The 24,230-nt window shown below is 38.9% G+C and overlaps 4 protein-coding genes across 4 annotated transcripts in view; all 4 read left to right on the top strand.

Moving 5' to 3' along the window:
- The first annotated feature begins 3,764 nt into the window (after window positions 1–3,764).
- Window positions 3,765–7,564, top strand: LOC113312573. Its single transcript, XM_026561317.1, has 4 exons — window positions 3,765–3,921; window positions 5,489–5,531; window positions 5,809–6,560; window positions 6,645–7,564. The coding sequence occupies exons 1-4, from the start codon at window positions 3,765–3,767 to the stop codon at window positions 7,562–7,564; spliced, it is 1,872 nt and encodes a 623-aa protein (XP_026417102.1).
- A 7,635-nt stretch (window positions 7,565–15,199) lies between these two features.
- On the top strand, window positions 15,200–15,848 carry LOC113310049. The gene is made up of 2 exons (XM_026558604.1): window positions 15,200–15,392; window positions 15,468–15,848. Exons 1-2 carry the CDS (start codon window positions 15,305–15,307, stop codon window positions 15,752–15,754), a joined length of 375 nt encoding a protein of 124 aa, XP_026414389.1. The 5' UTR covers window positions 15,200–15,304; the 3' UTR covers window positions 15,755–15,848.
- Window positions 15,849–19,814: 3,966 nt separating this feature from the next.
- On the top strand, window positions 19,815–20,933 carry LOC113312572 (uncharacterized mitochondrial protein AtMg00810-like). The gene has a single exon (XM_026561316.1). It carries the CDS (start codon window positions 19,815–19,817, stop codon window positions 20,931–20,933), a length of 1,119 nt encoding a protein of 372 aa, XP_026417101.1.
- A 1,366-nt stretch (window positions 20,934–22,299) lies between these two features.
- Window positions 22,300–24,230, top strand: part of LOC113312571 (keratin, type II cytoskeletal 1-like) — a 39,235-nt gene continuing 37,304 nt past the window's right edge. Inside the window, exon 1 of the mRNA XM_026561314.1 lies at window positions 22,300–22,483. Coding sequence (XP_026417099.1) covers window positions 22,300–22,483 — 184 coding nt within the window. The remainder of the gene's footprint in view (window positions 22,484–24,230) is intronic.

Below are 24,230 nucleotides of genomic sequence, written 5' to 3'. Positions count from 1 at the left end.
TTTTCCCTGGCCAACAGAGCTACGGCTTCTGCGTAAACCTGCTGGTTCTTCCTCAGTTCCTCAAGCTCAGCTATTAGTCGGTGTGATTGGTTGGACCCCTGATTGGGAGTCCCAGCGCGTGCCGCTACAGCCGTGGTGCCGCCCTCCTCCATGGTCTGTACTAAAGGTGGCAGGGGTTCAGCTTCGGTTGCTGGTGTTTCCAAATTGGAGTGATCGCCCCTCTGCGGTGCCAGAGCCGCCGGTATGGTTTGATTCTGATTATTTGTTAGCGGCATTCCAAAGGTTAGAAGGTGCGCGGGTTGGAATGTTCTGGATTCATCCACCCTTTTTCTTGGTTGATTAAGTTGACTCATGGCGAAGGTATTGCTAGCCTCCGCAGCCTTCGGGACTACTGATAGCTAAGGAATTAAACCTAAAACTATGGTTATATATACACCTGCAAGTGCACAGGATCTAAAGTAGAAAGTGAATAAGCAGGGGTTTGTCCACAGGGACTTGGAGGGAGCTATTGTTGTTTTCCTAGAGATTTTTGTGTTGTGTTAAAACACAACTGAGCTGTTTTGGTGTAACTGAATTAGTGACAGAAAGTAAAGTAAATGTGATAGTGAAGCAAAGGTAACTGGAAACAAAACCAAATAAACCAAGGCTGTTAGCCAAGGGCAGGGAGGAGAAGAAGTAACAAAACAGTTAAAAAAAAAGGAAAGAAAAGCAAAGCCAAGGCAATGGCTTTAGGCATTCATCTAGAGTGGGAAGAGAACTAGCTTGCTCATTGTCACTAGTGAGCACTAGTTTCTCCCCACTACTCAATCAACACAATGCACTGAGATTTCTAGCCTAACATTCCACTAAACTAACATTACATGGAACACCAACATTTAACAGGAACAACACATATTAACAGGACATATGTAAACAACATTTAACATTAACAGGAACATATGTAAACAACATTTAACATTAACAGGAACATCACACATTGAACAGGATCAACACAACATGTAAACTACTAAACAGGGAATGAAAATTGCAAAACAAGAACCCTAAAAATTAACAGTGAAATTAAAATTGAAATTAAACCTAATTGGTAACTTGGCTAGTCCAAGAACACCCTTCACTCGTTCTACACCATGAGCTATTTATACTACAAAAGCCCCAATAATTTCCAAACCCTAAAATTAAAATTAGGTATTTAAATTCCGAAATTGCTCACCAAATCCGCTGAATTGGTGGTGACCCATGCCTCTTTTCTTCTCTCTCGGTCCTTCTCTGCCTCCAATTGCGTCAATTTCTCCCTAATTCGAGATGTTTTATCAACCCTCACCTAGGTCAGTTGGTGAAAGGAGTTAAAGCAACTCGGCTAGGGGGATGGTGTGGTGTCGGGTGATGATGGTGAAGAAGTGATGGCGCTGCAGAGGTGAGGTGGTAGAGATGGTGGAGCAGGTGGTACGGTGGAGCAGTTGCAGAGGAGAAGGAAGGAAGAAGTCGATGGAAAGAAGGAGGGGAGTGTTTGGCGATGGGTATAGGGTTAGGTTGCTAGGGTGTGAGGCGGGTTCAGCGATTTTTGATGTTTAGCGAGACTAAGCCGTGAGATGTGGAGCTGGTAGGTAGATCGGACGGTGATGCGTAGGCAAGCGAGGAGCGACCGTCGGATGAATGGATACAACGAAACGAACGGTACTTGATGGAGTTAGGTACTGTAGTGTAAGGCGGAGATATCAAACTTCGATGAACAGAAAGGGAGCAACCGTTGGATTCAACTACCATCTAATCTGAAGGCTTGGAATTTCAGCGCTGTGGTGCTTGGCAGAGACTTCAGATTTTGATGCTCTATGAAGGAGCGACCGTCGGATGCTTCTGAGAACTGATCTGATGGCTGAGAACGGAGGCGTTTTTGTGTGTAGAAAATGAGGTTGTGCGCACCATTCTTCGCGGCTTCCTTGCGTGATTTCTCCCGGCTTTTCACTACTTTTCTGCTCTTTTTGCTCCGCAAGTCATCCAGACTTTATTTATTACCTAAAAATGCAAAATTAATTAATAAAAATATTTATTCTTGAAAACAATGAAAATACAGAATATGGGATAAAATGTAGAATTAATGCATAAAAGATGAGTTAAATGCCAACAAAAAGGGATAAATATATACAATATTTGGCACTCATCAACTACCGCAGCCTCCCCGTACTTTATCGTTGCTGCTCTGAGAGCCGCCGCTGCAACTGAATTAGCGTTCATGGGTGAAGTGATTTCTGCAGTATCTTGCCTTCGATTGGTCATTTTAGCTTTATCTCCTTTCTGCTTGCTTCGGGTGATGATCGGAGTTGTCCTGGGTGTTTCTTTTGACAAAGCTTTGGATTTTCCTGCTTCCTGCGTCTTTTCCTTCACGTGCCCTTTTGTTGATAATGAAATCTCGCGTAAACTTGTCTTCTTTACTCACAACACGTTCTCTCTGCATAAGTTATTTCAAACAACAGAAACGGGAATATCCGCGTGAAGCGGGTTAGTTGGCGAAATACAATTTTTCAAGAGGGAATTAATACCCGCAGGCTATAAAATACGGGTTAGAGTTTTATTAAAGGAGATCCTTAGTATAAAAACTACGAAAATTGTAAATCCGATGGATTAGAACAATAACCCGCTTAGAACAATAACTCTTATCGAAGATCAAAGGTGGGTTTTTGAACATAATACAGTTAACGAATGATCTATACGGTCCGAGCTGATAAAATCAGAGCAATCATATGGCAAATTAAAATGAAATCACAGGACAAGATAAATCTTTTACCGGGACGAAGTCCCTGTTTCTAGCGCCAAATTGTGAGCACACAAACCACGAGGGGGTCCGAACGCTCACAATCAATCATTATCATCTAAAGAGATTATGATGATGGTACCCTGGTGTTGATTCATTGGCTCAAAACCTTCGGGTTTATCATGGCCTCATCCAACAACTCCATGCGTGGCGTTTGTGTATGGGATATAAGTATTAAGGAAAACAAAACATATAAGCAAACATGCGCGGAGCTAAATGAATGTAAAGTGCTGAAATGTAAATAAGACCAAGGTTTACGTGGTTCAGCACTAAGGCCTACATCCACGGGGTTTGTTGTTTTACTATGTTCTTCACGGTTACACGAATAGTTGAATGACTTTTGGGGTTTACATGTTTCTCTCCTCTAAGGGATTAACTTACCCTTACTATTTCTCTCTCTCTCTCTCTCCTTCCCTTCCTGATATTTTCGATCTCCTCTCCTCTTGGTGGAGATTGGGTATTTATAAGGTTTAGAACGTGGGACCCATCTCTGAAGACCGTTGGAACCTTATCTTCTTGTGTCCTTGCGTCCATCACGCGGAGGTCTGCGTTTGCCCCTTGATCCCGCAGAGGCATCCTCGCTCGTTCCATAGGTTGGTCGACACGTTCACTGCTCAGAGTGTTTAATGTGGGTAGTTGAGGGGTCTGCTCGTGTCAGACAAGTGTCTTCTGCCCCTGTCAGTCCGTGTCAGCTAACTTTCTCTCCACCGTTGATCTTAGCTCCTCTTTTGGGGATGAGATAAAGTAACTCCTCGGGGTTTATTCGGTGTTTCGTGACGCATCATGTTTTGATGTTTTGGCCTGCATGCTTTCCACGTACCTTTTTATATACACATGTCTGATAGTGAGATATATGTGTACACACAGTAAAAAAATGTATTAACAACAATAATGACTTGTATTTTCAGGTTATGAGCATGAAAATGAAAACAACGTAGTAGAAGGAGAAGGAATGATGGTTAGGATTAACAGACGACTAAGTCGTGGTGGGGGCGGTGAGGGTAGTCGTGGTGGTAGTCGATCATCATCGTCATCATCGTTTTCTTCTTCTACTAATGGTAGAAGTGGTAGTGGGTCGACTTCGAATTTGACACCTCGCACCACCACAACTGGTAATGAAAACAATAATGGATGAGGCACGGCTGCCACGAAGGTACCTTTGTACACTGGTGGGCCTAGTTAGCAATTCGGGATTCGGCAAACTTACGGAACGTCAAACGTACGAGTATTATACGGTTTTGTAAAATCCAGATTCGGTCCAAAATTCGGTCAACGGGACGTGATTCGTCATTAATTCGGAACGACATACGTACGTGTATAATTCGATTTATAAATGTGAGTTCGGCTCTGAAAATTCGGTATCTATATATAACAAATAATTTGTATTTATAAGGTCATAGACCAATTTTTATGCATATGTGTGAGTTATTTAAGGAAAAAATAAACTCAATATGATGATATTAATAATATATACAACATTAGTTACACAAAAGGACGTCGTATGGTGGTTTAGATGCTTGGTTAGTGAGTTTGAGATCTCTCTCACCTTCACCTTAAAATCTCTTCAGTCGTTTTTGTTTCATAAAAATTACAACACGTCTAATATTCGGTCGTGTATGTTCGGGAGGCAGTAAAGCCCAAAAAGTGGAGTCTTTGAAAAGTAAAAGCTAAAGAATTTATGGCGAATTAAGCGGACGTATCATTCGGGATACGTAAAATTCGTGAACGATTCGCGAATAATCCAGGAATGCCACATAATACGCGACTTGGGTTCGGAGTTGCAAACGTACGCGAATAAGACGGTAAAATTCGTGATACGGAAAAATTCGCGAATGATTCGCGAATCATTCGCGAACTTACTAACTAGGCTGGTGGGGAAATTGCAGCTGGTGCGGCTAGTCGTAACAACAATAACAATCGCAATCGTACTACGTCCGCATCTCCGACCGGCTACAACCGCAACAAGATCGGTTTGTTAGCTCCATTAATTGTTAGTCTATTTTTAGCGGTATGATTCCCGAGTTTGTAATTGTTGCACAAATATTTTTGTTTATTTGATCCGGTGTGACATTTTTCTATACCGTAAGTGTTTATAAAAAGTAAAAACGCTGGAAGTTTTCATTCGCAAAAAACACAAGTAATTTAGCTGTTTTTTTTTTATGAACAACCGGACCACATTTCATTCAATCCAAAAAGGTGATTACATGATTGTTAATGGGTCATATTGCAGTTATTTTGGTAGAGAAAAGGGATAACGTTAAGGAGATCCTCTTTCTCCTTTTCTCTTTACTATCGTTGGTGAAGTCTTAAGTTTTATGTTGAGCAAAGCACAAGAACTTGATCAAATCTCGTGTTTTTTGGTCAAGGAGGGGGAATTGTTGCGACACCAAACCTGCCGACCTATTATCTTTCCTTATTTAGAACTACTTTAATTAATACTTAGCTTTTCTAGTTTGATATAACTTCTTTAATTGCATTACTTGCTTATCAAGTAATTACGTAGTATAAATACAGTGTCGGAGTCTGTTTGAAGAACATAACTTTAATCAATAGAACTCAGTTCAATTATCTCTTTCCCTTAAACTCTTAAGCAAAGGTGGTTAACCCCCAACTCAAAGGGTTTTATCTGGGGTTCTTGCTTTTCTCAACTGTGTTCTTGTTCTCTAAACTGTGTTCTAGCTATTGTTTTGGTCAAGGACCCTAACAACTGGTTCAGAGCTAGGTTAGATTTTCCCCTAAATTCTACCAATTTTTTTTTTTTATGATGACCTACACAGAAGACTTGTCTCAGCTGCAACAAAGCATTGATAGGGTTGCAACAAAACTTGATTCATTAGTCACTACCATTACCAACAATCATACTCATGATGAGGAAGCTCGTGAAAGGAAGGCAGCGGCGGACAAACAACTTCGTGAAGACGATCGTGCTCTTAGGAAACTCGACTTATCTGAACATACCAAAGAGCTTTCTCAAACTCTTACCGCTGATCTGACTGCAGCCTTATCTACATCTTTGGCAACAACATTGGGACTACTTTACGTGCAGTGTTTAGAGAAGTTTACCCTCAACAGGGTCGCCGCAATAATGGTGCTGCTCCTCCACCACCCCCACCTCCTCCTCCTCCTACTGGTGATAATGAAACTAATATTAGGGCTAACTCTATCAATCTTAAGTTTCCAACTTTTGATGGAGATGATCCAGGTGGTTGGATTTTTAGTGTTGATCAGTATTTTAACTTACATACAGTTGCTGACAATTTGAAGTTAGCCATTGCTTCTGCTCATCTTAAAGGTGATGCTAATTCATGGTATAGATGGAAAAGAACAATGGTTAATGTCACCACTTGGACAGAATTTTGTGACCTTGTTCGTGCTCGTTTTTCCCCAACTAAATTTGTTGATGCCAGGATGGCAATCAGCACCATAAAACAGAAAGGTACGGTTCGAGAACACATCCCTGAGTTTGAACGTTTGTTGAACTTTGTTACTGATTTACCAGAGGATCACCTAGTCAATTGTTTTATTCACTCGTTAAAACCGGAGATCAGTTCTATGGTTAAGTTACTTGAACCTCAAACCTTAATTGATGCTTTCACAAAAGCACTCAACCAAGAAGAAGTTTTAACAACACGACAACCTTATCGTCCTCCTATGTTTCGATCTTCAACTGCTCCTTCAAATACTCAGATCAAACGGAATCCTTTACCTGCTGGAGCTAAACGACTTACTTGGGAAAAACAAAAGGAGAAACGTGACAAAGGACTTTGTTTCAATTGTGATAAATTATTTACTCCTGGTCATTTGTGTGAGTAACCGAGATTGTTAATCTTAGAAGGCGCTCCAGAACTAGTTATATCAGATACTCCTATTGAGAATGAAGAAACTATAGAGTTTACTGAGGATGATTCTGATGCTGTTATATCATTTAACTCTCTTATGGGTTCTTCTTTGCCTAGAACTATGCGTGTTAAAGGTATTTCTAAAGCTCGATCTCTTACAATTTTAATCGATTCTGGTGCCACACATAATTTTCTTCATCCCACATTAGCTAAACGATGTGGATATTCTTTACAAACTAAGGATACTACACTTTGTGTTACGGTTGGTGATGGTGCTCAGATTAATACGTTGGGAGTTTGTGTTGATGTTCCCATTACAATGCAAGATTATTCTTTCACTGCTGATTTTCATGTTTTGCTTATCAGTGGATGTGATGTTGTATTGGGAGTTCAGTGGTTGAGAACACTAGGAAAGATTTATTGGGATTTTGAAAAACTCACTACGGGTTTCAATATTAATGGCACTGAAATCCAATTATGTGGTAATCATTCTTCTACTATAATGCTTTTGGATAGTGTGCCCATGCAACGTTTATTGGCTCGTGAATATTATGGTCTTTTCCTCCAGTTTTCTACACAAGCTAGTTCTTCATTGAATGCGATGATTACTGCACCACCAGAGATTCAAAAACTATTGTCTGAATTTGCTGATGTCTTTAAACCTCCAACTTCACTGCCACCAGTAAGATTACATGATCATAAAATTCCCTTAATATCAGGTTCAGCTCTAGTGATTGTTCGTCCTTACCGTTATCCCCATTTTCAGAAAGATGAAATTGAAAAAAAATTCTCAGAATTAAGACAAGATGGGTTTATTCGTTCTAGTTCAAGTCCATTTTCTTCTCCTGTGCTGATGGTACGTAAGAAAGATGGTTCATGGAGGATGTATGTTGATTATAGAGCTTTGAACAAATAAACAATTAAGGACAGATTTCCCATTCCAATGGTGGATGAATTATTAAATGAACTTCATGGTGCAATCATATTTACTAAGTTGGACCTTCGTTCTGGTTATTATCAGATTCGTCTTTACAAACATGATATTCAAAAAACTGCCTTCAGAACTCATGAGGGTCACTATGAGTTTTGAGTGATGCCATTTGGTTTGTCAAACGCACCAGCTACATTCTAGAGTCTTATGCGTGAGATTTTCAAGCCTTATTTGCGGAAGTTTATGCTTGTGTTTTTTGATGACATCTTGATCTATAGTAAAAATATGGAAGAACATCTAAAATATTTGTCTATAGTGTTTGAGATTTTGCGTCAACATCAATTATCTGTCAATGAATCTAAATGCACTTTTGCACAACCAACAATTGGTTATCTAGGCCATGTCGTTTCTTCTGAAGGTGTAGTAGTAGAAAATGATAAGGTAAAAAGTGTTCTTGACTGGCCACTTCCAACAACAGTTAAAAGCTTGAGAGGATTTCTTGGCTTGGCAGGATATTATTGTAAGTTTGTCAAAGATTTTGGCAAGATCAGCGCTCCGTTAACTAAATTGTTAAAAAAAGACTCATTTGTGTGGAATGATGCAGCTACTGTTGCTTTTCGAGCACTACAACAAGCTCTTACTACTACTCCAGTTTTAATTTACCTGATTTCTCAAAAGACTTCTATTTAGAATGTGATGCTTCTGGTAATGGTTTGGGAGCTTGATGCAGTCTGGCAGACCAATTGCGTATTATAACAAGGCGTATTATAACAAAGGATTGACAGGTAAAAACTTAAACTTATCCATTTATGATAAGGAAATGTTAGCCATAGTGTCTGCAGTCCAAAAATGGAGCCCATATCTCCTTGGCAGACATTTTAAGATTGGGATAATTGGAGTTTAGTACTCACGTTATGACCAACACTAGGCTTTGGTCTAACATTTGTCCAACGTTAGGGATTGGTACCTGGATTGTACGTTGACCTATATTGACCGTTTATGGCTAGAATTTGACTAATTTTATAAAATAAAAATACAGCAAAATAATAAGTTTACAATTTTATCCTTAGAGGGGATTTGATCCAACGATTATAAATAAATTTTTTGTTCTACAGTTCTGACTTATCTGTTCTTTTCTCTCTTATGCACAAGACGGCTCATTCACAACAAATTCTTCTACCGTTTCCCTTGTTTCGTCGTCTCCATTCTATTTCTCCTATGTATTTTCTTTCTTTCTTTTCGTTGAAAGCTACCATATAAACGTATCCTGAGTTGAAGATGGTTGTGTTAATTTGAAGATGGTTGTGTTAATTCAAGGAAAAATCAAGACTGATTTGAATCAGTGAAGAGACAGAAAATAAGAAATTAGGGTATGCAGTAGAGATGGGTTTTGATGGAGGAGATCTATAATGAAAATTTGAACAAATATGGAATGATTCTGTGGTGATTTTAGGGTAAGATTTAGGTGGTATTTGAAGGATTGTGGTTGAAAGTCAAAGATGGTGGTTGATTTAAGGTTCCGATGATAATTTAGGGGTTTGATTCCGGTGGTGTTGTTGGTATGAACAGTGAGAAGAATCAAAAGTTGGGTCTTGTTGGATTGATAACTGTGATGGAGAATAAGGTAAAGGATCAGAAGGTGGGTCTTCTAGATGGCTGAAATTACACCAGTTAGTGATATGGTGTTGGTAATAATAGATGTACACGTATTGAAGACGAACTAGGTCTACTGCCATTGTTGTCTAGTTGTGAATTGATCTTTATTGCAAGGTTTTGTACGGGGATGTTCAATCGACTGAATGTGTGTTCAATTTAAGGATTATTTGTCCGAGACTGGATCCCAGGGTAGCTACTTTCGAGAAGTTGGGGAATGGAAGTTTGTGGTGATCTTCCTTTGATGAGCTATTGCAATCGGTGGGAATAGGTTGCGCTGATATTTGATTTGGAGAGAAATGGATGAGGTGATGTGACCGAGATTAATAGAATTGAGCTCGAGTGGTGGTTCTGATGAGCTTGGATATGAATGTTTCCTACTGTGAACTGTGGTGCTAGGGCCTAGGAAGAAGATGGGTCGAATCGGAGATGAGAAAGTTGTAATTATTAAGAAAACAAAAGGGTATGATAGTAAACTTCTTAATAATATAAATCTTTTAATAATTATTAAACGGAAGTTAAGACTTAACATAGTCCACACACGTCAACGTCCAGTCCAGGTACCAAGCCCTAACGTTCGACAAATGTTAGACCAAATTCTAGTATTGGTCAAAACATGAGTACCAAACACCAATTATCCCTTTAAGATTTACACTGATCATCATAGCTTGAAGTATTTTTTGGATCAAAGAATATCTTCATTAAAGCAACATAAATGGCTATATAAGTTGTTGGGGTATGATTATGAGATAATATTTAGAAGAGGAAAAGAGAATGTTGCTGCTGACGCATTATCAAGAAATGTAGGATTTCAATCATATGCTATCTCTACTCCAATCTTCTCTAGTGTCACTGAAATTATTCAGGAAAGAAATGATGATCCTTCATTGGGAAAACTCATTGAGTTACTGCATCATAATCCTACATGTAAACCACATTATTCTTACAATGATGGTATTCTGCGTTACAAAGGAAGGATTGTAGTCTCTCCTACTTCTACATGGTGCACTAAACTTTTACATGAGTTTCATTCTACTCCATTGGGTGGACATTCTGGATATTTTCGAACCTACAAACGCATTCAACAGAATTTTTATTGGAAGGGTTTGAAGCATTCTGTCAAAGACTTTATTTCTCATTGCGATATTTGTCAGAAGAACAAATCTGAATCTGCAGCTCCTCCAGGATTATTACAGCCTTTACCCATACCTGCTGACGTTTGGATGGATATATCAATGGATTTTATTGATGGTTTCCCAACTTCTTATCGAAAAACTTCAATTCTGGTGGTTGTTGATAGATTGTCCAAATATGCACACTTTATAGCTCTTATGCACCCATATTCTGCTGCTACTATTGCTGAGATATTTGTTCGTGAAATTGTGCGCCTCCATGGCATGCCAAGAACCATCATAAGTGATTGTGATCCAATCTTCATGAGCAATTTTTGGGAAGCATATTTTGCTTTACAAAACACACAGTTGTGCCGCAGTTCAGCTTATCATCCACAGACTGATGGACAAACATAGGTGACTAATTGAACTCTTGAGTGTTATTTACGAAGTTTTGCTAGCATTAAGCCATCAGAATGGAACAAATGGTTACCTTGGGCAGAATGGTGGTATAATACCAGCCATCACTCAGCTATTAATATGTCACCTTATGAAGCCTTATACAGTCGAGCTCCACCAACGATTTCAAGTTATCTTCCTGGAACAACAACTGTTCATGCTGTTGATCTTAATTTACGAGCTAGAGATCAGATACTCAAACTTCCTAAGTCCCATCTTCATGCTTCTCAATCTAGAATGAAATCTTTTGCTGACAAACATCGTACTGAAAGAAGTTTTGCAATGAATGACCGGGTATTCCTTCGTCTGCAACCCTATAGACAATTAACAGTGGAAAACCAGCCATATTCTAAACTTTATCCTCGTTTCTATGGACCTTTTAAGATTATAGAAAGAGTGGGAGAAGTTGCATACAAGTTACAGCTGCCGCCTGAAAGCCGTATTCATCCAGTTTTTCATGTTTCACGACTAAAGTTAAACTTGGATCTGCTGTAACTACTGAAGCAGTTTTGCCTGTGGTTGTTGATTATGAGAAATGGGAACCTGAAACCATTCTTGAAAGGAAGATGTTCAAAAAAGGAAATCAAGCTGGTACTAAATGGCTCATCCACTGGAAAGATCACTCGAAAGAAGATGCAACATGGGAAGATGCAGATGAGATACTTTTACGTTTTATAGGAATTGAGGCTTGAGGACAAGCCATTTTTCAAGAAGGGTGGAATGTCGCGACACCAAACCTGCCGACCTATTATCTTCCTTATTTAGAACTACTTTAATTAATACTTAGCTTTCCTAGTTTGATAGAACGTCTTTAATTTGCATTACTTTCTTATCAAGCAATTACTTATTATAAATACAGTGTCAGAGTCTGTTTGAAGAACATAACTTTAATCAATAGAACTCAGTTCAATTATCTCTTTTCCTTAAAACTCTTAAGCAGAGGTGGTTAACCCCCAACTCAAATGGTTTTATCTGGGTTCTCGCTTTTCTCAACTGTGTTCTTGTTCTCTTAACTGTGTTCCAGCTATTGTTTTGGTCAAGGACCCTAACAGGAACACAAATTAATCACTTGCAATTTGCCGATGATACAATCATTTTTCTTGATGCTAAGAGAGAACAAGTTGATGCCCTTCGTTACCTCCTTCTTTGTTTCGAGTTAACTTCGGGTTTGAAGATAAATTTCTCTAGAAGTATCTTATTTGGTGTCCTGGACGAAGAGGAAGTTGAAACTTATGCTAACATGTTAGGTTGCAAGTATGCGAGTTTTCCTAGTATATATCTCGGCCTCCCTTTGGGAGACAAGGTAGGAAGCACTCAAAAATGGGAAAGAACACTTGAAATTTGTGCGAAAAGAGTCATTTCTTGGAACGGAAAAACAATAGCAAGAGGAAGTAAGTTAACTCTCATCAAAATCATTTTATCTAGTCTCCTCATTTATTATCTCTTTATTTTTCTTGCTCCATGCTCCATAACTAAGAAAATTGATAAAGTTGTGAGAAATTTCTTATTGATGATGAAAGTAGGAAAATAATTCACAATATTGGTTGGAAATTGGATTCAAAACCAAAAGAAAAAGGTGGTCTTGGTATAAGAATAACTAAGCAAATGAACTCAGCTTCGCTAAAAAAATGGTGGTGGCGTTTTGGTGTAGAGAAAGATGCTTTGTGGAGGAAGATCATGGTTGAAAAATTTGGAGAAACATTTACCGGTTGGGAAACTCTCCAACCCAAAGGACCAAAAGGTGGTAGCTTGTAGTTTAGTATCTACAAAGAGCTTGAAGATTTCAACAAAAGTATTAGATTCAAGATCGGAGGGGGCAAGGAAACTAGATTTTGGGAAGATTCTTGGCTTGATGAAGGAAGATTATGTGATATGTTTCCTTTGGCTTATGAAGCTTCAAGGACCAAGGAGTTTGTGGTGGCTAGTATGTATGAAGTTGGGGAAGGTTGTATAAGGTGGGGGTTTATGTCTAGGCAAAGATACTCTTATACCATTTCAAGTGAAGTAATTTCTATATCAAATCTTCTTTCTTCCATCTCTATTCAAGAAGGTGTTTTGGACAGCCGAGTTTGGGTTGGAAATAATCATGGTCAATATACGGTTAAGGATGAAATTAGGAGCGAAGAAGTTCAAGGTGAGCTAAATTTTCCAACCGATGTTGTTTGGAGCCGGGAGTATCCTTGCAAAATCAATTTTTTTCTTTGGCTTCTTTCTCATAATAGGATAATGACGGTGGATAAGCTTTTAAGAAGGGGTATGAATGTATCTAGCTTATGTTGTTTTTGTGACGAAAACGATGAGACTAGTTCGCATTTATTCTATGAATGTTGGAGAACTCGGAGAATTTGGGATTACTTTGTTTAAGGATACCGTTTTTCTTGGACTTACAATTCAAATGTCACCATAAACATGAAATCTTGGAAGTTTAATTGGGGTGACGAAAGACTTAGTCGAATTTGGAATAACATTCTGATTGCAATTTGGTGGTGCATATGGAGAGAGCGAAATGCAAGAGTCTTTGAAAACAAAAAGAAAAATTTGGTAAGCCTCATTAGAAATGTTTAACTACAAGCCTTCTTTTGGGCGGAATCGAACACAAGGATGCTAGGTCTAACGGAGAATATGGTGATTGCTTTATGGGACTCTTTATTTCGGCTTTTGTGAACTTGATCTTTGTTGTTTTGGGTTTGGCGAATTGCACTTCGCTTTTTTGTTCCCTCTTATATTCATTAGGTTGATGTACCCCTCTTAAGTACCTCTCTTATCAATGAATGTTCTCTTGACCGATTAAAAAAAATGATTGTTTACAAGAAAAAGAACATCAAAATACAAGTAACTTAAAACCCAAATACAAATAAAGATACCAATTACATGTTATTCGCGAAGAGAAAGAGAAAAATACCGCAAAGGTACCCAATTTTTGTATGAAAAGTAGAGAGAAAAGATGGTATAATCCGGAATCAATTCCGACCATTTTGAATGTTTGTCTTCTATAACAAGAGATGTTCCAAAAACAAAGGAGCGATTAGCCCTTAATCTTGTATATGTGAACGAAAAACCCGGATGCCCTAAATCCCTTTTGTTGAAGATGAACTCAACACTATGCCGTGTTGAATCACCGATGTTCTCGAATCTAGAATAACAAGCCATGAAACAACCAACAAAGATTGAACAAATCACCATCAAAGTGAAGAAATAATCGCTCTCAAAGCGAAGAAAAAATCGTCCAAAAAGCGAAGACAAAATCACCCAAATGGTGAAAAAATGTGTCAAAAGACACCATAAATTAAAAAACAACATCTTATTTTATTAGAAAATCTATTAAAACTAAAGAAAAACATTAATCCTTACTCAGATATGGTCCAAAAGCATGATTTATAAAGGGGGATACCAGCATTACTAAGTGTTGATACCGTTTCATATAAGACAAAAAGATCCCACCGATCCTGGCCGTTGGATCGATGAAATGGTATCAACACTTAGTAATAAAGATCCCACCAATCCTGGCCGTTGGACCGATGGAATGGTATCAACACTTAGTAAGGCTTAGTCATATGGGCTAGATATCTAACTGCTAGATTGATCATCCACGTCAGCATGGGCAACCTCCTAAGTCTCATGGGCTAGATATCTAGCAGCTAGATTGGTCATCCACGTCATTTGGGACTACCATAGAGCGCTGTTTGGTTCGGCGTTTTAAATCTCAACCGTTAGATCATAAAATTTATCTCCCAGCGCCAAACCGTTCAGCGTTAAAAACACTTTTTGAGCGCCGAACCATTCAACGTTTCAATCTCACTGATAGTTGGACTGCGAGCAACTGTTAGGAGAGAGAACTATCCATTGCTAGTGTTAACTTTTTTCCCACACTTTTTTCATGATTTGCAACACTTTTTGGCCAATCTAGCAGTTCAATCTCTTCCATAAGGGTTAGCCTAATGATGGTATCCCCTTATAAATCGTGGTCCAAAAGGACCAAATCTGAGCAAGTTGAAGATGAAAATTTTTTGTTTTTGTTTTTTTTGGAGAGAGAAAGAGAGAAGCGTTTCCAAGAGGGTTAGACTGTTTTTTTTTAGTAATTTAGCTGTTGATAATCTTTCAAAGTACGCCAAGTCAAGTTTCAATTCGTCGACTCTTAGAACTAAGAAATGGGCTTGTGACATCATCTTGAATTAAAGGATCTCGAGGAAGATATGTAAGAATAAAAGCATCATAATCATTTAATTAGTAACAAAAGTCACAGAAAAGGTCAATTTTAAGGATTTGAACAACTAAAATACGCCATTAAAGTCAGCAAAGTGACAAAGTCTCACAAAAACAATGATATAGAACACTTGCTAGGATAGGACTCGATCGATACCAAGTATTTTCTTCTTTTCCTTTCTTTTTTTCACTGAAAAAAACCAAGTATTTCGAATCTAGATTAACTTGAGCTGATTTAATTTCATACTTGAAACTTGAATTTTTATTTTTTCTTTTGAATATCAGCATAACACAAGCAATGGGTCTATTAGCTCGAACAATTTTATGCTTTCTTCTACTAATTCATCTTTCTCTGTCTTCTGGTTCGTATTACGCGGTCGGTTCGGGTAATCTTCTCATCCTTAAACAATCTCGATCCTCAATACAAAAGTACTGACAACAAATATGACTCGTAATTTCAGGTTATGAGCAGAAAAATGAAAACAATGTACAAGGAGGCGGAATGATGGTTAGGATTAACAGGCGACTAGGTCGTGGTGGTAGCCGTGGTGGTGGTAGATCACCGTCATCTAATGGGGGCGGGACGGCTTCCAGGAGGGTACCTTACACTGGTGGCATATATGCAGCTGGTGCAGGGAGCCACAACAACAATAACCATGGCAGTTCTTCTGCACCTCTGATCAATCGCAACAGCGTTGGTCTGTTATCTGCATTTGTAGTTGCCATATTCTTAGGGGTAGAATTGTGAGGTTTGTAGTTGTTGTACAAATATTTTCGTAAGTATAATTTGTGTGTATAAAAACCTTTTATTTATTTTTGATGGGAGTGTGTATATAAACTGACATGGTAAAATTGGAGTACGATCGAATTTATGGTCGGGGCAGTTTCCTCTCCGAAAGTGCTTCGTTTTAGTAGGTGACCAAGTTTTGGGTCACCATCTTGGGCATTTTTTTCTATTTTCCTTGGTGGTTTAGGAAATAAGTTACCAATCACAACGGATATGAAAACCCATATAAATTGTCACAGCTAGTTGCCTAGAGAGAATAAATGCATCTCACGCAAGGCGGAGGATCTTCTTATAATATATATATTTTTAAAGCATCTCAAAAGAAAAATTGATTATAAAACTTTATAAGAGGAGCACACCACAAAAATAATTTGGCTAATTTATTGTCATTTCGATTTTACAAAAAATTAGCAACGAAAATGTGAGATAATGTAAGAATAACATTATCGACGGATCTTGGTCATAGAATGCGGGGTCATTGAATGACGTGTACACAAGCAATGTGAATCGATGGCTAAACAAACTATTTTTGATCACGATGTAAATTTTGGATCCCTAAACAAATTTGGGTCACGACATAAAACAGTGTATTTCTGTTCGCTTTGTAAATTTTAAGGTGTACGGTTAGTTTCAAGCCATGATGTTAAGCATACTGCAGAGAGTCTTCCTCAAGACTCTCAACTGAGTCGGTCAATAACCAAAAGTAACAACACCAGTCAATAGGCTTTTAAGTCGTTCTTCTTGTTAGCTTTAAACTAGTTCAAGTCTTTCGGTTTGTAAAGCAACCTTTGTGTAACTGTATTTGATTTATCTCTTAATATAAATAAGAGTCCCATCTCCACAAGCTTTTCTGTGGAAGATATTCACCAAACAATATTCTGACTTGATATCAGCCTTCGATCCAGTCGCTTCCGCACATATCAATCACTTACCAAAACAAAAAAAAAAGAAGAGAGAAATCTGAAAACACAAAATCACTAATGGCAGATACAACAACAACTCTCAGAAATGTTCAGATACATCATCTTGTCACCTTGAAACACACAGAGACAAATCACCATCTGTGGAAGGCACAGTTTAGACCCATACTTAAAGGGTATGATCTGTCAGGTTTTGTTGACGGCACAAAACCAAAACCACCACATAATCTTCCTGAATCTGAAGATGTAAATCCAGCATTCACAGCTTTTGAGTCACAAGATTCATTGATCGTTGGTTGGCTGAATTCGACCCTTACACCTGAAGTTCTCAGTGCTGTCTCAGAACTAACTACTGCCAAGGAAATCTGGGATAAACTCGAAGCTGAGTATGCACCAAAAACATTTGCTCATCAGAGTTGCCTCAAGAAGCAACTCCACTGCATGACCAAAGGTAACAAATCCTTGAAAACTTATCTCAATGATGCAAAACATTTGTTTGACCAGCTAGATGCTTCTGGTTATATTGTCTCAACTGAAGAAAAGAAACAATGTATAAGCAATGGATTGAATCAAACTTATGATCCAATCGTCACTGCTCTTAGCACTGTTGAAGGGATGGATATCCAGACCTACACCTCACACCTGCTCTCCTTTGAAATGCGAGTTGAACAACAACTTGCACAAATACAAGCTCCTGTTGCCAACTTTGTTGCCTCTAGTTCCACAATGACTACTAAGAATGAACCACAACGGTTCAATAACCAAAATCGTGGACCACCTCCTCCAAATAACAATCATCGCCAAATGCCACACAACAGAATTCCAGCTAATGGAAAAGTCTCCTGTCAGATCTGTAAAAAGCGGAATCACACAGCGGATCGTTGTTGGTTTCGTTATGACCAACAAAAAGTTCCTCAACATAAGCCTCCGACAACATACCTTGCTTTTCCTGGTGACTCTTCAGGTGCTCAATGGGTCACAGATTCTGGTGCTACTCACCACTTTACTGCTGATGTCAAGAACTTATGTATTCCACATGAGTATGATGGCACTGATACAGTTAAAGTTGGTAATGGTAATGCTTTGCAGATTGCTCATATTGGCAATGCTGTCTTTACTTCTAACAATAGGAAGTTCTGCCTGAATAATGTTTACCATGTGCCAAAAATAAAAACAAATCTACTATCTGTTCATCAATTTTGTAAGGATAATCATGTGTGTTTTGAGTTTCACACAGATTTCTTTGTTGTGAAGGACAAAACCACGGGAGCTTTGCTGCTAAAGGGGAGGAATGAGAATGGACTGTACGTGTTAGATGGAGTGGGAGACTTAAACAAACAAGCAACTTCTTTTTTCTCTGCAAGCGTACCTATCTGGCATCAGCGGCTTGGCCATCCTATGCTGAGCACAGTTTCTAAGATAGTTAATAAATTTTCCCTTCCCTTTTTGAATAAGAATTTTGGTTCTGCCACTCCTGTCACATTAGCAAGAGTAAGCATTTACCTTTCTCTCGTAGTGCAGCTGAATATGCACCACTAAGTCTTGTTGTTTCAGACATATGGGTCTCTCCAAAATTTTCAAGAACTGGATATCGTTATTATTTGTTAATTATGGATGCTTTCTCTCATTATACCTGGGTTTTTCCAATGATAAAAAGATCAGATGTGTTCCTTATTTTTACTCAGTTTCATAAGCAAGTTGAGAATTTAACTGGTCATAAAATCAAAGTTTTTCAGTCTGATAATGCTATTGAATACAAAAAACTCACTTCATATCTAAACAATTCAGGTATACAGCATCAATTTTCTTGTCCTCATACTTCTTCTCAAAATGGTCTTGCTGAGCGTAGAATAAGACATGTTACTGAAAGTGGTCTAGCCCTATTATTTCATGCTAAACTTCCATCAGAATTTTGGTCTGACGCTTTCACCACTGCTTGTTATTTGATTAATGGATTACCAAAGTCGTCTGCAGAAGGAAAAACTCCTCTTGAGCTTCTCTACAACAAAAAGCCAGATTATTCCTTCCTTCGAGTCTTTGGTTGCTTAGCCTACCCATGTCTCAGACCTTACAATTCCCACAAACTAGAGCCTAGGTCTTTACCATGCATTTTCTTGGGGTACAACCCATCTCATAAGGGTTATACGTGCCTTCATATTCCTACAAATATAGAGTATATTTCTAGACGTGTTAGGTTTGAGGAATCGACATTCCCATTCTCTCCTCCTCCACAGAAATCTCCCGAGGTTAGTTCTCCAACTAAATTTACAAGCACAGAGTTTTTAAGTTCTCCTGTGTTTCAGTCATCCCCTGCTGTTACTGTGCAGCAGTCACAGACGTTGGAGCCTATTTTACAAGCATCTGCTTCTCCAGAAGCATCTTCTCATGGTCACAACAATGTGTCTCCACTGCCTTCAGATCTTTCATCTATTATGCAGCCGTCTCTGTCTACTGCATCACCTGATATGCAGTCACAAGATCTAACGCAGCAGCAAGGACATCAAATGGTTACTAGAGCCAAAGCAGGAATCACTAAACCAATCCAAAGACTATGTCTCACTGATTCAAAACACCCGCTGTGTGACGCTGAATTCATGGAACCAACATGTTACTCCAAGGCTTGTACAATTCCGGAATGGAGGAATGCCATGGACACTCAGATTAATGCATTACTCAGGAATGGCACATACTCTCTGGTACCATATGACGCCGGTATGAACGTAGTTGGCTCTAAGTGTGTTTTTCGTATTAAAAGTAATCCTGATGGCTCAGTTCAGCGTTATAAGGCTCGTTTGGTTGCTAAGGGTTTCAACCAGCAAGAGGGTTTAGATTATGGGGAAACTTTCTCACCTGTCATAAAACCTTGCATCATAAGGGTAGTCCTCTCTATTGCAGTTAATAACAAGTGGCAACTACGTCAATTAGATGTTGAAAATGCGTTTCTTCATGGGATTCTTGAAGAAGAAGTATATATGAAGCAGCCTTCTGGATATGTTGATCCAAACTAACCAAATCACGTCTGTAAGTTGCATAAGTCCTTGTATGGACTTAAGCAGGCTCCACGTGCGTGGTTTTCACGTCTCAGCAATCATCTTCTCAAAATGGGGTTTACTGCATCCATTGCAGACTCCTCTCTGTTTATTAAAAAATCTGGAGCCTCTGTTGCCTATGTGCTGATCTATGTGGATGATATCATTGTCACAGGCTCGGACTCGACCATGGTGGATAATTTAATTTCAGATTTGGGCTCTGAGTTTGCAGTGAAGGATATGGGTAATTTATCTTATTTTCTGGGTATTGAGGTCTTACACCAGGGGCAGTCCTTAGTCTTGTCTCAAAGAAAGTATGTCTCTGATCTGCTGCGATGCACTAAGCTAGATGGCATCAAACCTGTGAGTACTCCTCTAGCAGCCAACGTTAAAATTCAGAAGCTTGGTTCTGAGAAGTTTACAGATCCTACACTCTATCGCAGTGTTGTTGGTGCACTGCAGTATCTTCACATTACGCGACCGGACATCTCTGTAGCTGTCAATAAAGCTTGTCAGTATATGCATGAGCCTTATATAGAACATTGGGAGCTGGTTAAAATAATCTTGCGCTATCTGAAGCACTCCATAGACTATGGGTTGTTTTTTACACCTGGTGGAGATTATACGCTTAATGCATATAGTGATGCTGACTGGGCAGGAAGTTTAGATGACAGGAGATCTACTTCTGGTTACTGTATCTACTTTGGAGGCAATCTTGTATCTTGGAATGCACGGAAACAGAAAACTGTTTCAAAATCATCCACTGAAGCTGAATATCGTGGTGTTGCAATTGCTACCTCTGAAATCATATGGATTCAGTCTTTGCTCGTTGAGTTAGGTGTTGCAACTCCAACACCTTCTCATTGGTGTGACAACATTGGGGCTACGTATCTAACTGCTAATCCTATTTTTCATGCTCGTACAAAGCACATTGAGATTGACTATCACTTTGTACGGGAAAGAGTTGCACGCAAACAGTTACATGTTAAGTTTGTCAGCAGTCGTGATCAACTAGCTGATATCTTCACCAAAGGATTACCCTCACCAAGATTTCAGTTCATCAGACACAAGTTGCACATTCGTCAACTCCAGTACAACTTGAGGGACGGTGTTAAGCATACTGCAGAGAGCCTTCCTCAAGACTCTCAACTGAGTCAGTCAATAACCAAAAGTAACAACACCAGTCAATAGGCTTTTAAGTCGTTCTTCTTGTTAGCTATAAACTAGTTCAAGTCTTTCGGTTTGTAAAACAACCTTTGTGTAACTGTATTTGGTTTATCTCTTAATATAAATAAGAGTCCCATCTCCACAAGCTTTTTTGTGAAAGATATTCACCAAACAATATTCCGACTCATGATACAAAATTTAGATCATATGTCAATAATTAGATATATTTGTCATATTTTTGACCTTTTTTTTCGATCGGTCAAAAGGAAAACTTATTGAAACGAGAGGTACTGACGAGGGATACTGCAACGGATAAATGCAAGCGGCAACAAGCCAGCGAAGGACAAAAAATTCATACACTGGAGATTAAGAGACGGATTTTGGGATACGAACCCTAAAGGTCAAATTTTGTGTCTTGCTGTAGATTGAATACTAGAATTTATGCTTCTAAGCCATTAGGCATGAAGATACACACTTGATGAAGCGTGGAAATGCCAACTAAAATTCATTACTATTAGTTGGCTGGACGCACGCACGCAACGAACAAACAAGCACACTGACTTTAGGAGAAAAAGGCAAGTTTTCTGTGGCACACGCATTTCCTGTTCAAGAATTATTAGATCATATGTATGGATTAAACCGAAGTAGTAAAAAAATTGTAATTTCCTCGCATCTTTCCTTGATTAAGATGTTAGACAATTTCATTTTCTCGGAAGTAACATCTATACTAAATCAAGTAAAAGCTTTCAATATATTTACATTTTCTTGCATGATATATATTAGTAATGTAAACGCTGCGAAAGTATCATCCGACCTTCTTCTCGGTAAGTCTCTGTTGCTTATTTAGTTCATGGATTAGTCGAACCACTTTAATATGCAATCACACTCACATAACCTAAAATGCAAAAATGGGTATAATGAGGTTAAGACAGAAAAGAAAAAACTGAACATCCTAATTCCCGAAATGGCAAGTGAGTTTAAGACATTCTGCAGTACTAGAGGAGGACTACTTGTGTATATATGTAAGGGGATTGATTGATTGAGATGAAAAACAAGAAAATTCAAGCAAATCTAGGTCGTCAGAGTGGTGGAAATGGGCTTAGCGGTGGTGATCTTATGCTGTTTCATTGTCCTTCAGTTCCCGTCATTTACTGCTCTTTCATACAATACCTCAGCTTCAGGTACTGTTTCATCTTCTGCATGTCCTCTTCTTATTTCACACTCGTAGAGCTAATAAAAGTTTATACTTGACATTGTTACAGTACCGTTATAGCAGATAGATTTCTTGGTATAGTTCAGTACTCCAGCAGTATTACAGATATGAATAATTAACAATTTTTGTCATGATCATATATGGTTTACTTGTGTTTTATTTTTCAAGGTTACGAGCATGGAAATGAAAAGTATTAGCAACATGAAGGAACTTTTGAAGGGTGATTTAGTGCCGATTACAAATTACAGCCAACCCTTGGGCCCTATCTATGTTCTTCGTGGAGGTGGAGGTGGAGGTGGTCGCGGTGGCGGTGGTGCTCGTGGTGGAGGTGGTGCTCGTGGTGGAGGCAGTCGTGGTGGTTGTGAACACGTAAATTACGTAGACATCTATATGTTCACAAACAATATTCAAACTCTAGGTACCAACTCGTGCTGATAATACAATGGCATTGATTCCTTGGCTCAAAACCTTCGGGTTTATCATAGCCTCATCTAAGAATACTGCGAGTGGCGTTTACGCAAGGGGAGATAAAGAAAACGAAGCATAAAAGTAAAACTCATGAAGCGTTAGACAAAAATAAAGTGTTGAAGTGTAAATGAGACCGGGATTTACGTGGTTCAGCACTAAGGCCTACATCCACGGGGTTGTTGTTTCACTATGTACTTGATGATTACAAAGATAGTCGAGTGACTTTGTAGTTTACATAGGTCTGTCTATTGTAAAGGACTAACTTACACTTACAATCTTTTCTCTCTCTCCTTCTTCCCCAGTTTTTCCGATCCCTTTACTCTTGGTGGAGAGGGGGTATTTATAGGGTTAGAGTGTGGGACCCATCTCTGAAGGCCGTTGGAACGTTATCTTCTTGTGTTTTGTGTCCATCACGCAGGGGTCTTCGTTCGTAACTTCATCACGCAGAGTCATCCTCGTTCGTTCCACGGGTTGATCGACACGTATGCTGCTCAGAGTGTTTAATGCGGGTAGTTGAGGCGCCTGCTCGTGTCAGGCAAGTGTTTTCTGCCTCTGTCGCGTCCATGTCAGTACATCTTCTCTCCATCGTTGATCTTGGCTTCTTTTGGGGATGAGATAAAGTAACTCTTTGGGAGTTATTTGGTGCTCCGCAGTACAGCGTGTTACCGGAACATCCTTTAACTTCTGCCCGTAGATTTGTTCGGGCAAAGATCCAACGTCGGCGGGATGGGCATCTTGGCTGTGGGCACATGTCATCATGCTTTGATGACTTTGTCCGCATGCTCTCCACTTATGTTCCTATATACACGTGTTTGATGATGAAATATGTGCACACAATTTGCCCCTTTTCTTAGGGCTTGAGTGTTTAGCGGGAGCATTGAAGAAAATAGTCGTTACATATTCTTCCTCTCTCCTAATAACTTCTCCTAGATACTTGGGCATGTTTCTTTATTTGTGCATTAATTGCTCATTTAATGGGCACGTTTCCCATTCCTCTCTTAACTTCCTCCTCTTTCTTTCGAGTATATTAAGGAAGAGAGAAAAATTAATTTCATTCTCTCCGTCTTCATTCCTTGCTCTTCATTCCTTGCTCTTCAACCCTTAAATTCTCTGTCAGTCTTCATTTAAATTCTCTGTCAGTCTTCATTCTTCAGTCCTTAAATTCTCTCCGCCTTAGCATTAATCACACTTGCCTCCTCTTTATTTATGATTTGTTCTTTCTGCTGTTGTTTTTGCTGGTAAGTTTTTTCTTTTCTTTGTTTCCACTTTTTTACGCTATGTTGATTTGTAAATTTTCTGCTACTGTTGTCCCCTGTTTGTGATGAAGAACTTCTTTTAATGATTGCATGCTAGTTTGCCCCTGTTCTTCGTCTTAAATCAAGGAGGCCATTGTTTTGCTTGAGCCTTTCAGGGTAGGGATTTAGGGAGTTTCGAGCATGTATGCTAATTTTAGGGTTTCTGCGTTATCGTGTGTGGATTGATATTTATGTGGTTTTTTTGATCTTATGATGTCCTTGTGTTTGTTTTTGACTTGTTTATGATTAATCTTTTCGCAGCCATGTCTGACCGTCCGCGGCTTCCTTATCAGACTCCTGGTTCTGGTCTATCGAGATCTCCTCCGCGTAGAGAGTCTCAAGATG

This window comes from Papaver somniferum, chromosome 9 (assembly GCF_003573695.1).
Source record: "Papaver somniferum cultivar HN1 chromosome 9, ASM357369v1, whole genome shotgun sequence".
In the NCBI taxonomy this organism is placed as follows: domain Eukaryota; kingdom Viridiplantae; phylum Streptophyta; class Magnoliopsida; order Ranunculales; family Papaveraceae; genus Papaver; species Papaver somniferum.
This window is presented reverse-complemented; position numbering and strand designations above follow the sequence as displayed.

What these genes read in the sequence shown, in the direction of transcription:
- LOC113312573 (XM_026561317.1), top strand. Translation starts at nt 3,765, where the DNA reads ATGGTTAGGATTAACAGACGACTAAGTCGTGGTGGGGGCGGTGAGGGT. An exon ending in ACCTCGCACCACCACAACTG is followed by an intron (nt 3,922 to 5,488) that starts GTAATGAAAACA and finishes ACTGTGTTCTAG; the next exon opens with CTATTGTTTTGGTCAAGGAC. An exon ending in AACAACTGGTTCAGAGCTAG is followed by an intron (nt 5,532 to 5,808) that starts GTTAGATTTTCC and finishes ATCTGACTGCAG; the next exon opens with CCTTATCTACATCTTTGGCA.
- LOC113310049 (XM_026558604.1), top strand. Translation starts at nt 15,305, where the DNA reads ATGGGTCTATTAGCTCGAACAATTTTATGCTTTCTTCTACTAATTCAT. An exon ending in GTATTACGCGGTCGGTTCGG is followed by an intron (nt 15,393 to 15,467) that starts GTAATCTTCTCA and finishes TCGTAATTTCAG; the next exon opens with GTTATGAGCAGAAAAATGAA.
- LOC113312572 (XM_026561316.1), top strand. Translation starts at nt 19,815, where the DNA reads ATGGGGTTTACTGCATCCATTGCAGACTCCTCTCTGTTTATTAAAAAA.